This window comes from Indicator indicator, chromosome Z, assembly GCF_027791375.1.
Source record: "Indicator indicator isolate 239-I01 chromosome Z, UM_Iind_1.1, whole genome shotgun sequence".
Lineage (NCBI taxonomy): Eukaryota > Metazoa > Chordata > Aves > Piciformes > Indicatoridae > Indicator > Indicator indicator.
The window spans coordinates 62,272,095-62,285,978 of NC_072053.1; the positions used below are offsets into that span (position 1 = coordinate 62,272,095).

Below are 13,884 nucleotides of genomic sequence, written 5' to 3' on the forward strand. Positions count from 1 at the left end.
AAATAGGATGGGGAAGACACAACAAGTGCACTATGAAAACGCAGAAGATGGGTTGGAGGGGAGTCTTGTCACTGCTAATGTACATGCAAGCCAGTATATAATTATAGGGAAAAATGGTACACATCTAATCAGCAGTTAGGGTTACATAGTGTCTTATTATTACGTAAGAGTGACTTAATATGAACACAAAAAAAACCCAAGTAGAAGCAGGAAAATCACTAACAGGCAACTAAATGCACAAGCGTCACAGAATATGAAGACTAATAATTTTCCTTGGCCCTTTAAGTGAATCATTGACTTAAACGTAACTAACAAATAACAAAGTTTACCCCAAAAGAGAGAGTGACACGAGAGGACTAACCAGATATTTTTCAGGTTTCTCTTTTAGGTAAATGAGTTAGGATTAATAGCCTTAGGTTGACAGGATAGAAGTTTAGATGGCTTGGAGGCATTAGTGACTTCTAGAAGGCAGTCAGGCTTCCAGTTCTCTAACAGAGTAAATATTTAATGCCATGATAACTTATCATTTATTTGTTTCCTTTCTCAGAAGTCACACAAAATGAATAAACCAAATTTCATTCACTGCTGACTGGAAAACAAATGAACTTTATTAAAGCCCAAGTTAGTGCTTATGCTGACTTCTTATTTACAGCTTTCTGTATCAGTTGAGAATATATTCAAAAGCCAGTGTTGACATTTGACATATAAAACATGGCTCTGTTTCAGTGTCTGAAAAAGCACTAGCTTTAAGATTGCTATGGACACTTCAGATCTATGAAAACTAGGATGCAGGCTTTGGTTATAGGAAGTTTATAGTTATACACTGAGCATAAGTATCTGTGGATAGCAATTGAATACTGAAGAGGTGGTACATAAAACAGTTATATGAAGCTATCTGTATTTCCTACCAACTCCTATGATCCTTAAAGAACAGCTCACAAAAGGTACAGCTGAATTTTTCTTCCTAATTTAAATACAGCTAACTTTTATTTAATAATTATGCATAACTTTGGCAGTTACATAATGTAACTGTTGTTGAAGACCTTTTATCTACAGCAATTTGGAATTAATCAGTCCTGAAATAACTGTCTCCACTCAGTAACCATTATAAAAAAAGTGTTTCACAGAGCAGTAGGGACTGAAAGGAACCTCATGTAGTCCAACCTCTCCTGCTAACACAAGTATGCCTAGATCAGGTTGCATAGAAACGTATCCAGATTTTGAAAGTCTCCATGAAGGGAGACTCCATAACCTTCGCTGGACAGCTTATGCCAGTGCTTCATCACCCTCACAGCAGTTTCTTCTTAAGGTCAAGTGAAACCTCCTGTGTTCTATTTTGCACCTGTTGCTTCTATCACTGAGAACCACTGGGAAGACCCCAGCCCCATTCTCACAATCTCCACCCTTTATTTATATATATTTCCAATATCCCCTCTCATCTTCCTCCTTTTCAAGCTTAACAGCTGCAGGTCTCTCAGCCTGTCCTTGTAGGAGATATGCTCTAGTCCCCTAATCATCTTTGTGGCCCTCTGTTGGACTCTTTCCAGTAGTGCCCTGTCCCTTGAACTGACTCTTGAACTGGGGAGCCCAGAACTGGACACAGTACTCCAGGTTTGGCCTCAGCAAGGCAAAGTAGAGGGGAAAGAGAACCTGCTGGCCACATTCTTTTTAATGCACCCTAGAAGGTTATTTGCCTGCTTGACCATGAGGGCACATTGCTAGCTTACAATGAACTTGTTATCTGCCAGCACTCCCAGGTCCTTCTCCACAGACCTGCTTTCCAGCAGGCCAACCTATACTGATGCATGAGTTTTATTCCTCCCCAAGTGAAGGACTTTACACTTGCCCTTGATGAAATTCATGAGGTTCACCTCTGCCCCACTCTCCAGTCATCCAGGTCTCACTGAATTGGAGCACAGCCTTCTGGCGTGTCAGCCACCCTTCCCAGTTTTGCATTGTAAGCAAATTTGCTGCACTCTTTTCTTTCATCAGTCACTGATGAATATGCTGAACAAGGCTGTACCCCATATTCACCCCTAGGGAACACCCCTAACCCTAGACCTACAAGTAGACCTTGATCACAATGCTCTACGCTCTGTCATTCAGCCAGTTCTCAGTCCACCTCACCGTCCACTTGTTTAACCCATACTTTCTAAACTTACCTGTGAGGCGGGAGAGAGTGTGAAAAGCCTTGCCAGAACTGAGGTAGAGCAGTTGCTCTCTCATCTATCAGATGGTCACACCATCACAGAATGCTATCCATTTGATCAAGCTTGATTTTTTCCCTTTGTGAATCCATGCTGACTATTCCTATAATCTTTTCTTCCGTGTTCTTAGAGATGCACTCCAGAATGAGCTCTTCCATGACCTTTCCAGGGATAGAGCTGAAGCTGGCTGCCCTGCGGTTTCCTGGGTTCTCCTTCTTGCCCTTTGTAAATATTGGAGTGATGCTGGCATTCCTCCAGTCCTCAGGTGGCAACCCTGTTCTCCACGACCTTTCAAAAATGGTAGAGTGGCTTAGCAGTAACCTTAGCCACTTTCTTTAGCTCTTGTGGGTGCATCCCATTGGGACCCATGGATCTGTGTATTTCCAGCTTGTCTAGGTGATCTCTGACCCAGTACTCCTTGACTAAAGGGGAGTCTTCCTTCAGACTTTCTCTCTTACCTCAAAGGACTGAGGACTGGCCTTAATAGTAAATGCTGAAGCAAAGACACTCAGGACCTGTCCTCTCTGTAACCTCTCTTCCTAGGTCACCCACCTCATTCAGGAGTAGGCCCTCATTTTGCCTGGTATTCCTTTTCCTACTGATGTACATACAGAGCCTGTCTTTCTGTCCTTTTTCTTTCTTTAACATCCTTTGCCAGATTTAATTCAAAGATGGCTTTAGCTTTCCTTGTTGCAGCCTTACATACTCTGGTAACATTCCTATTTTTTCCCAAGTGCCCAGTCCCTTTCTCTACATAATGTGAACTTCCTTCTTGTGTTTCAGATTTTTGAAGCTCCTTGTCTTTGTGTTCCCCTGCTTGACTTTAGTCATAGTGATGTACCAATCTTAATCTTGGTGCTTGAATTTGCACCCCACCACCACCACCTTCTAGAGCCTTAACCCATAGGATTCTCCAAGCAGATCTCTGAAGAGGTCAAAGTTGGCTCTCCTGAAGTCCAAAGTTTCAGTCCTACTTACTGCCCTGCTACTTTCTTGCATGATCCTAAACTCCACTTTCTTGTGGTCACAGCAGCCGAGGTTGTCTCCAGCTTTCACATCCCCAACTAGACAATCCTTGTTCGTTTAGCAGAATGTCCAGCAGTGTACCTCTCTTCGCTGGATTCTCCACCTCCTGTGTCAAAAACTTATCATCAATGCACTGCAGGAACCCGCTGGACTGTTGTGCCTTGCTATGTTGTCTTTCCAGCACGTTTTTAGTGTGGTTCAAGTTCCCCATGATAATCAGGGTATGTGATTGTGAGGCTACTGTAAGCTATCTGTAGAAGGCCTCATCAATCTCCTGATCAGGTGGGCTATAGTAAACACCCACTACAATGTCATCCAGAGTAGCCTGTCCCTTAATTCTTAGTCATACAATTTCAATTTTTCTTCTTTTCCCTCAATACATTCCAGTCACTGTCATACAAAGAGCAGCTCCACCATCTCAGCTTCCTGCCCTGCCGTTCTTACAGTGTTCAGTTTTCTCTAATTCACTAATACATTTTGGGTTGTAGTTTGATATGTGACCTGCATCAGAATTGTTACTGGCACTAATATAGTACCAGTTCTGAAACTGCTTTCCACAAAGGAATAAGTGACTAAAATATGTAGTAGTAGCTTTTACAAATTTATAAGTTTATGGTGCTGGAATAAGCTGGATGCCTGTGTAGGAGTTGTTAAAAATAGTAAAAATGAAGTAGGTTTGCTGAATAAACAACACTAAGTATTTCTTTTAATCTTGTTTCATTTTTCCTTAAAACTGTAGATTGAAGAAAACCAAATGTTTAAGCATGTTGGAGGGAGGCGATGGTGTAAGAATTGGGTTGAGACACAGAATTTTGTTGTCTATTTTGTGAATGCAAATTAGAGGAATAATCTCAGGAAGCACAAAAATCAACTATGTACAGAATAAATGGGAATTTCTGCTAGAGTTGTAACTTCTAGGAATGTGGTTTATTTTTAAACAATTAAATGTATAAATCACTTTATTTTTAGGTTTATTTTCTTATAAATACTGCATTACTTATTAAAATAACTGCTAGTTTTAAATTACTTTATTAAAAGTAATTTAAAGTACTTTATTAACTTTTACCTTTCAGAACAGGCATGCTATATAACTTAACAGCACCATGCAACGCTAACTGCCAATGTTTGCTCTCTATGTACTACCCAGTTTGTGGCAGAGATAAAGTCCAGTACTTTTCTCCTTGTTTCGGAGGATGCACATCACAACTTTTTAACAACAGGAAAAAGGTATTTTTAGCTACAGAGATAGCTGACATGGTCTGTTCTAGTTTCTTGCAAAATGCATTCTATATTAAAATAATTCTTCCCTTAGGATGACAGGAAATTGCAGTATTTCTGAATGTTAAATGGTAGTTACTACAAGAAAAAATTATGTGGATTGGAAACACCCATCTAAGTAGGATGAATGTTGATATTCATGAGAGTCCAATACTCTGAACAGATGATTTTAGATATTCCAGTTGTGGAAGGTTAATATCAGATTTACTTACTTGATGACAGTCGATATTAACACAGGATTCCTGATTTAGCAGATTGATGCAAAATATACTGAAAACACAATGCAAATGTAAGTTACACCTAGCAAACTACGGGATTGCAGTACACAGTAGTTTATTGTATGCATGACAACCTGCTTCTGTGGGTTTCCAAACCTGGAATGCCAGTTTCCCCTGATGTAGGAATGATAAGATGTGAAAGTGGCTGGTTATTATCAAACCTTTCCAGAACTGAGACTTTCTATGCTTACCTCTACTAATACACAAATTCTTGAGCAGAGAAGTAAGAAGATCCCAAAGGTAGACAAATTGAACCAGGGGGTGCCTCTAGGGACTTTTTAGGTCAGAAAAGGAAAAAGATTAAATGAGAGGAAGTATTATATAGAAGAAAATGTAGGAGACTGGCTACTTGCAGTGAAAATTTCACACTTTGCTTTTTCTTTGAAAACAAACACGAATGGATTTAAATTAAGAGCATAAAACTACTGAATTTGTTCACCTGCTTACAAAAGCAGTCCAACATTGCTTCTGTACATTACTGCTTAAGTCTATTCCTGTGAAGTGGAATGTGGTTTAAAACCAGCCTGTTAATAGCTAAACTAGGTGATCTGAGACTGGCCAGTCTTTGAAGAATCTCAGCTGTTGTGGTTTCCAATTTTTATGCTACAATTCTAGTTTAATTTGTATTATCTAAGCTTGAAGAATAAGGCTTGAGGAAATAGTGGCATCAGTGGATGTGAATCTAAAGAATGAGCCCGGTTCAAGTGACAGTTTGTAATGGGTTGAGTTGTATCTCCTCATGAATATTCAGTACCATGCTGATGTCATGCCAGCTTCAAAATAAAAGTGCTGGCTAGAGCAAAATATCATGGGACTTGAAGTTCATATTGTGGCATGGAGAGGCTTACTATTTCTAATTGCTGTTTCTGGGTTTGGGGTGTTGGTCTTTTCCACTGGGCTGGCTGTGGACTTTGTGGGTTGGGGAAGTCATTCTGTTGCTGCTTCTGCTTTTGCTGTGCTTTACTGCAAAATAAGCTAAAGTAATTGTATATCATGTCATCTCATTGAACTCCTTATCTCAACCCAGAGTTCTTTTTTTGTGCTGCTTTCCCTCGCATCTGTGTGTAATGGGGGAGACTGTGGGAGCAAACACAGTTTTTAGTAGTCAAGAGAGTTTAAAGGTTCTTTGGACTATAACTTTTGAATTGTACAGAAATAACCAGCAGTTTTGGTTGATAAACTTAGCTTACAGTTAGCAATAGCTAATTTTAGTATTGTAAGAATTACTTTTGAGAACCATATAGGGTATCTTCTGTTGTAAAGGTACTGTAGCTTTTGGCTACACTTCGTTCAGAAGTTACACTTCGCAAATAAAACCACTTGTATGGGGAAAGAGGGAACATTTACTCTCTCCACTTTTTGACACCTTTATAACACCTACTTATGTCTTTATAACATTGTCGAAGAGGTGATTAGTGTGGAAATTATGTATTTCCAGAGTTTTTTACATATATTGATACAAAAAATCTTGTTTTGAACACTGTATCTTGCCTTGTCTTGTGTGCAGTAACTAGTGCTTATCTTCACCAGTCCGTAATAAGATTCAATATGATTCACTTTATTGGTGTGCTTATACAATATTGTGCACTGCATATAGTCATGCCTCAAACTCTGAAATATTTAAAGTGGTTTTTATAGTTGTGCCTTAAAACTTGCTCCACACAAAATGGAGATCGCAAAACCAAAAAGAGCTTTTGTTCAGGTAAGCTGGATCAATTCAGTTCTGCTGAACTAATCTTAAAAACGAGGGTTACAACATCGTCAGGAAGTGAACTATTCCAGTCCATAACAGTATGTTTCCCATGTTGTAAAGCTAGAATTTGTTACTGTATTTAGTATGATGCACACCAAATGAATGTTTACCATATCACTGTCACATAGTGTCATTCTAAGAGCTGTTTTGTAAATTATTTGTAGACTTATCACAACTGTTCCTGTATTGGGATACCAAGAAGAGAAAATAGTTTAGAAGATTTCCTCTATGAAGCTGTCCCTGGGAAGTGTCCAACGCAATGCAAATTTTTACCTTTATTTCTGACCGTCTTCTTTTTCGCTATTGTTTTTACATTTATGGCTGTTACTCCAACAACTGTGGCCATTCTCAGGTATGGTTTTTGGACCAATAAGTGGGTAACATTCTTGAGAAAACTCAGATCAGTGAAATATTCTCATTTGTTTTGCTTTCGAGTGTAGACTTAAACGAGTATGTGAGGAATTTCACAGAATACATCTGGTTGGAAGAGACCTCAAAGATCATCCAGTCCAACCCTCAACCCAGCACTGAAGGGTCAACATGAAATCATGTCCCTAAGCTCCAGGTCCACATATTGCTTAAACACTTCCAGGGATGGTTACTCTACCACTGCCCCAGGCAGAATATTCCAATGTTTAATAACCCTCTCTATGAAGAAATATTTCCTGGCATCCAGCCTAAACTTCCCATGGCAGGATCGGCTGCAGATCATGTTGTAGTATTTTATGTAGTAAGCAGGCAGTAATTAAAGCAGAGGACAATCATACCACTGTTCACTATCTCTCATTTGATTACTAGATACCATGTGAAGTTATTTCAAAAAGCTTTCTTACTTGTAGCAAAATCTCTCTTTCATGGGAGCACTACTGACTGTTTTAGTCAATTAATAAAGGAATAAATGTGTCATGTTCTTGGATGGAGAAAGTATTCAGTTAGTCTGTCTATTGGTAGCATCAAGAAAAGAACAAATAGCTATAATCTCATTCTCAGAGTTTGATTCCTGTCTAATTTCAGAGTTCTGACTTGCACAATTTAGACTACGAAGAACTCTAGACTACCTTTTATATGATGTTTTATGCCTGCTAGTCTTTAATATAGAACGTGACATCATGTATGTGTCTGTTAAACAGTGATTTGACTCCTTCAAATTACTAAAACTATATAGGCAGGCTAGATACATTTTACATTCTCTATTTTTTAAATACATAGTCCTCATTCTGAAAGAGCTGTTTCACTTTGTTGAAATCTGACTTGTACTCTAATGCTGCTAGAGAGAAAATGTTTATGAATGATAGGCATACATGCACTATACCTATGATGCTTTGGGAGGGTGTGGTTGGATGCTCTTTTTCCATCTTTCAAGGCACTGGGAGGAGAATGATACATATGATAGTGCTTCATAGTAGCCTTCTGTTTAGGACTGGTGTCATATGTAATTAACATCTTGTCATATTAGTATGGGAGCAAAATAATGTGAAGTGCTGCATTAATTCAGCGAACATAGTTTTATTTAGATAATCCTAAGTTTGAGTATTTGGAATTTTGAATCCTTGTATATTTCAACTGCAACGGTGAAACAGTATTTATGGAATAGGACCATATAGCAGTTTAAATGTGCAAAACCTAGTTGAAATAGCTAAATGTGAGGTAGGTAACTGCAATATATTCTGGTGTCTTTTCAGTGCGTCTGTTTTGTGCAACTAAAATGTAAACCTATGTGATTGTGATGGTGTTCTAGTCCTAGAAATAAGCACCCATACTATGCACTTACTCCTCCCTCTACTTCCATTTATGTGTAGGTGACTGCTGATAACTGCTCATTTTGGATGTTTTTCTGTGACTAGTCCTTACACAATACCCCAGGATGAGGGAATTACTCCTGAATATTTAAATACTGTGGGGTGTTTTTTTCCCACACTGACAGTGCTTCAATAATACAGTTTATTAAAGAAATCAGTCCTGAAACAAAACTGTATGAATTAAGCTAGTTAGGGGATATTTAATCTTTATGGTAGTACCTTTAAGACGTTGTCAGGATACTATGTTTTTTTGTAGGAGAAATATCTGAAGTAAATGGGAAGAAAGTATATTCTGCTAGTTACTAAATCAGTATATTGATTTGTGCAGCAGGATATTGATTTGCATGGTGTAGGCCATAACTGATTAATTGTAAGGTCAGGTTACTCTATTAAGGATAATGGGAAATACAACACCTTGTGCTGTGCTGAAGCCTAGTCTCAATTCATGTATTGGTTCTTAAAGAATAGTAGCTCACGACTGCATCCTAGCATTGACCTTAAGTCCTTAGTTGTTCTGTGGGAAAAATGTTCAACACCATATCAGGGTGCTCCTGGTAAGCTAGCTTTTTTTATATCTGTCTATATATATATATCTCTATGCATACTGTTTTGTAAAAGTAGTTCAACATGAAAATTCTTGATGAGCTATTGGATTTGCTTCTATTTTTTGTCAAAACACATCTTGAAGTTGTTTGGTTACTTGCTCTGCACACTGGATTTCTAAACCTCTCTGCAATTAACTGGTTAAAAGGGCACGTTAAGACAAAGCGTATTCACTGAGAGACAAAACAGAGAAACAGAATAGTTAAAACTTGTTTACAAAGACATATGCTGCAATTTTTGTTTTACAGGTGTGTGCCAGATAAACAGCGGTCATTTGCTCTTGGAGTACAGTCAGTGTTCCTGCGTCTACTAGGTATGACTTTTTGGACCCGGATCACTTGTGTCTGCTTATGTGACATTTTTCTATACTTATAAAAAAGGCATTCAAAAGCTTTCACAGGAGTTTGAAGCAGCCTTGTAGAATATACTTGTAAGGCAGATGCCATTTGGGTTCAAATTCCTCTTTAAATAGGTTGTGGATGCTCATTTTAGCCTTTCTTGTCGTTATCGACACAACTGAAGTACAGATAACAGTCATTCTTTCAGGAAGGAAGCCTATTTTCCAAGTTGAGATAAGAAAAAGTGATGTAATAGAAAACAGATTCATGTGTTTAACATGCCTCGTTCTAGAAGTTGAAGTGACGCTGTCTCATACAGTTGTATCCTTATTGGTCATGCCAGTAAAGTGCATAGGTGTAGTCATCCCTCTTCTTCCTTCCCTTTCAATTGCTTTGACTGATTTTAGCCTTTATTGAAACTATAGGTGCTGCTACATAAATAATAACAGGTGGTTTATGTGATAAGTATAGTACTTAAATTCTAAATATAAGCATCTCCAGGATCTCAGTAAGACAGGTGAATCACTTTAATTAAAACAAAGCTAAATGGAGGTATTCTCTGAACCACTCATTGGAATTTTCTAAGACACTTTTAAACTCTGCTTTTAATCTTAGACACTTTAAAAATGACATATGTAATACCTAGTAGTTCTAATAAGTTCTGCTGTTTTGTACCTGCAAAATTCCAGTTAATCCAAGTCATTCTACCAGTAAAGCATAAACAGAATAAATACCATAAGTAGAAATTAATTGGGAGGTAGTATTACATGTTGTATGAGGGCTTCTCTGTTTCGTTTTACTCAGTTATCTGTGGCAGTCTTTTCACTGTGGAGCACAGGGTAGGAGAACTTTCTTGCACTGCCTGATTGACTGTGGCTGAACAAGGCAGCAGCTAGCATCATTGCCACCAAGATTATACTTATGCTGTAGACTTTAGGAATCACACAGTGGTCCTAGGCAGAAAAGCTGTAGTGAGGACATATTTCTTGCTAGCTCAAGGGCGTATCTGGTTGTTAGCTGAAGAACAGTGTAGGGCTTCAGTAGGTTCAGGTAGAAATGCCAGGATGTACCTGGAGTGTTTATTATAAAATTGGCTATTCCTGGATGCAAAACACTTATGCTTTATAAAAGTAGTATTGCCACAAAAATTACACACCTAATAAATTCTGTGAAGAAGTAATTTTAAATGCTACTCCTGTAAAATTTTTCCTAGAAACTTGGCTACATCTGAAGGATGGACACACAAAGAAGTGTAATTGAGCATATTAATATATTTTACTTATCTGCATTTAGAAGTTACTGTATATGATCTGAGAAGGGAACTTGGTTTCCTCCAATTAAAATCCTACTTCCTCGATTCCCTCTCCCTCACTGCGCCTCATATTGTAATCACATTCTTTGCCAATGAAAACTGAGGGACGTTTGAGAAGCCCAAGTCTTGCTTCCTAAGTGAGAACTGTATAAAGAGTTAACTGTTATTCTGTGCACTCTACCTATTAAATGAGAGCAATGGAAGAAGCATACTTGCTATGTAATATGAGACCTATGATTGATTAAAATGTTGTGTTTAGCATGAGGTTCTCTCATTTTATCTTCCCTACCAGCTTGGCATTACACTGTATTCATTTAGACCAGGTAAGACTATATCAAGTAACTCAAACATTCTAACATCTTGCTGTGGGTTTTAGGTACTATTCCTGGACCAATTTTGTTTGGTGTTGCTATAGACAACAGTTGTACTCTCTGGGATAGTGATGAATGTAAGACTGAAGGAGCCTGTTTGGTTTATGACAATGAAAGAATGGCTTATCTGCTGATGGGCATCAGTAAGTGTCTTCTTCATATTAAGCACTTGTTCGAGGTGATAGATATACTGACCTTAACTGCCAGATAGGATACTTTTATTTTGTAGCATTAGGAGTTTTTTGGGGGGTTGGGATTGTTGGTTGTTTTTTTTGATTTGGTGCTTTTGTGTGTGTGTGTGTTTTGGGTTGTAGTGTTTATTGTTTGTTTTGGTGGGTTTTGTGTGGTTTATTTGGTTTTGTTTTTTTAATCCTAAACAGTAAAATATCAGGGAAGGAGCAAAACTACTCTTTAAAATTACCTAGAAAACTTTTCTATTATTGTTAATAAAAAGTTTTGCTTGTTGGTCTTTCTTTATTGTCATACTTTATTTACTGAATTTTAAGGGATTAGTGCACGTTTCAGTCTTAATTGTCTTGATCTGTTGGTAGGTTAAGGTCTGGTGAGCTTTATTCCTCTTAAATCTATTACGGTTCTTTTTTATAAATTAATATAAAAATCTTGAAAATGTCATCTCTGAGTCAAAAATATTTCTAACTTGCTTAATAAGTCTGTTCACTTCAAGTATGTGAGGTGTGTATGTCAGGGGTTGGAGGGCAAACTAAGCTTCTATCTCTGATAACTGCTATTGTCCTGTCTTCTAGCAACTGTGATATAGTGCGTAAGCTGAACTGCAGGAGCTGTAACTTCAGTTTTCAGTATTTGTGATAAAATACAATCCCTCCTTTTTTTCCCCTCAATTCTTTCCCCCTTTGCCACATTGCATAAACACCACAATGTACCAGTGATGAGTAATGGAACAACTTTTTAAGGTAGCTAAGGAGAAAATACTTAAAATGTTCTTAGTTGAAGAGTTTTAGTTTTGGCAAAAAGACTACTGACACAATGAATATCAGTACTGAAGAAATCAGGGAGACTTGCACTTCAGGATAGAATGGGATGAAGAAATAGAGAAGCCCATACAGAATGGGGTGAAGAACTGTCAGGCAGATGAGGGATCTGGAGTCAATTGGAAGACTGCCTTTACCTGCCCTTTGCAGTTCATGTAAAATATGTTGACGTTCACAACATCCATATGAAGTCTTACAGGGCAATTTACCATGCAAAACTTTATAAATGACTGAGATACTCTTGTATGCTATTGAAGGTGTCTGCAACATTAACTGTTCTTTGCATTCAGGCGCTGGTTGCAAAGTCATCACGATCATCTTTGTAGTCATGGCAGTGTGTTTGTATAAGCCTCCACCAGCAAGTGCAGCCCTCTCACAGAAACATTCAGAAATGGTATCTGCTATACACACATAAATCATGAGCATCAGGGGCTTTCAAAAGACAACGGTAAGAATAAGAACTGTTACAATGCCTTTTCCAAAGTTCTTGTACATTATAACTGAAGTATAAAAGATCATATTCAGTTCTTTAATAACTTAAAATATTTGTGAATGTGTGCAGTGTTCTCCAACTTGATAAATGTATTTTTCAGTATTCCGTTGTGTATATCAAGAAAGTGGCACATTTGCAGACTAGTTTTAAATGCCTAGTTTATAACTTTACAGTATCATTGTATATTAGAGGGCCAATGCCCCTGCCAAAGCAGGATCATTTAGGGTAGTCCGCACAGGAATGCATCCAGGTGGATTTTGAAAGTCTCCGTAGAAGGAGACTTCACAACCTCCATGGGCAGCCTGTTCAATGCTCCATCACCCTCACTGTAAATAAGTTTCCCCTTATGTTGAGGTGAAACTGAAATCTTCTATGTTCAAGTTTGAACCTGTTGTTCCCTGTCTTGTTACTGTGCACCACCAAAAAGAGCTTGGCCCCCTCCACTTGACACCCACTCCTCAGATATTTATACACATTGAGGAGATCACCTCTCAGTCTTCTCAAGACTAAGTAGCCCCCTTAAATGAAACAAGGTTATATACTCCAGTCAAAAAACCCAAAACCAAACAAAAAGCCACAAAAAAAACCCAAACTAACCAAACAAAATGAAAAACCAACCAGCCAAACAAAAAAATGGGGCTGCAAGCCCCATTTCTCCCTGCTTAGAAAGTAACAACTAAGTGAAACTGTATTGGGATAAAACAAGTAATTTGGTACATTAAACAAACTGCAGATGTTTAAAATGGACTTATTTTAATGGGCATGTAATCTGGGTTAGTGCCCTAACTGGGGATATTGACTACAGCTACACTTGGGAATGTGCAAGTATAAACATATGAAAAAATATTTATACATGTTAAGTTACTGGCATAAGTTCACTTTTCAGTATTTGTAGAAAAGTGTAAGTAGTTATAGTAACTGCTGGGTTTGCAATGGCAAAGTTTGTTAATTTAAATGCCTGTGTTTTCTGTCTGGAATATATGCAGCAAGTTGCTGTCCATCTGCTTTCTTTAAGCACTGTTAACATTTTTCTATGAAATTTGAAAATAAAACCTATTTTCTTACTACTGTATGTGCTGTGTCATTTCTAAGTGACTGAGTTCTGGACTTCTCAACTCCAAGAAACACACTGCATGCTATTAAAACTGAATTTGTGTAGCATGATGGATATGCTGTACAAATTAGCCACTCTTACCAATATTAAACTATATTTCCTACTACTGAAATACTATTCAGTGTTCACTGTTGTGCTAAAAATGTCATGTTTATGTAGCCATGTGTAATGTGGTTATGTGAATTGTACTCATTGACTCCACCAAGTCATTGACTCTACAAGTGCCATAGCAAAGGGCTATAGCGTATGGATGATATTTATTCTTATGATGAAATGCAGCTGTTAAAGCTAGGCAGAGGTTA

General features: G+C 37.9%; 1 protein-coding gene across 1 annotated transcript in view; it reads left to right on the plus strand.

Moving 5' to 3' along the window:
- SLCO4C1 (solute carrier organic anion transporter family member 4C1) overlaps nucleotides 1–12,390 on the plus strand; it is a 35,473-nt gene extending 23,083 nt beyond the window's left edge. The window contains exons 9-13 of the mRNA XM_054398025.1: nucleotides 4,307–4,460; nucleotides 6,707–6,894; nucleotides 9,193–9,257; nucleotides 10,971–11,108; nucleotides 12,266–12,390. Coding sequence (XP_054254000.1) covers nucleotides 4,307–4,460; nucleotides 6,707–6,894; nucleotides 9,193–9,257; nucleotides 10,971–11,108; nucleotides 12,266–12,390 — 670 coding nt within the window. The remainder of the gene's footprint in view (nucleotides 1–4,306; nucleotides 4,461–6,706; nucleotides 6,895–9,192; nucleotides 9,258–10,970; nucleotides 11,109–12,265) is intronic.
- The last annotated feature ends 1,494 nt before the right edge of the window (nucleotides 12,391–13,884 follow it).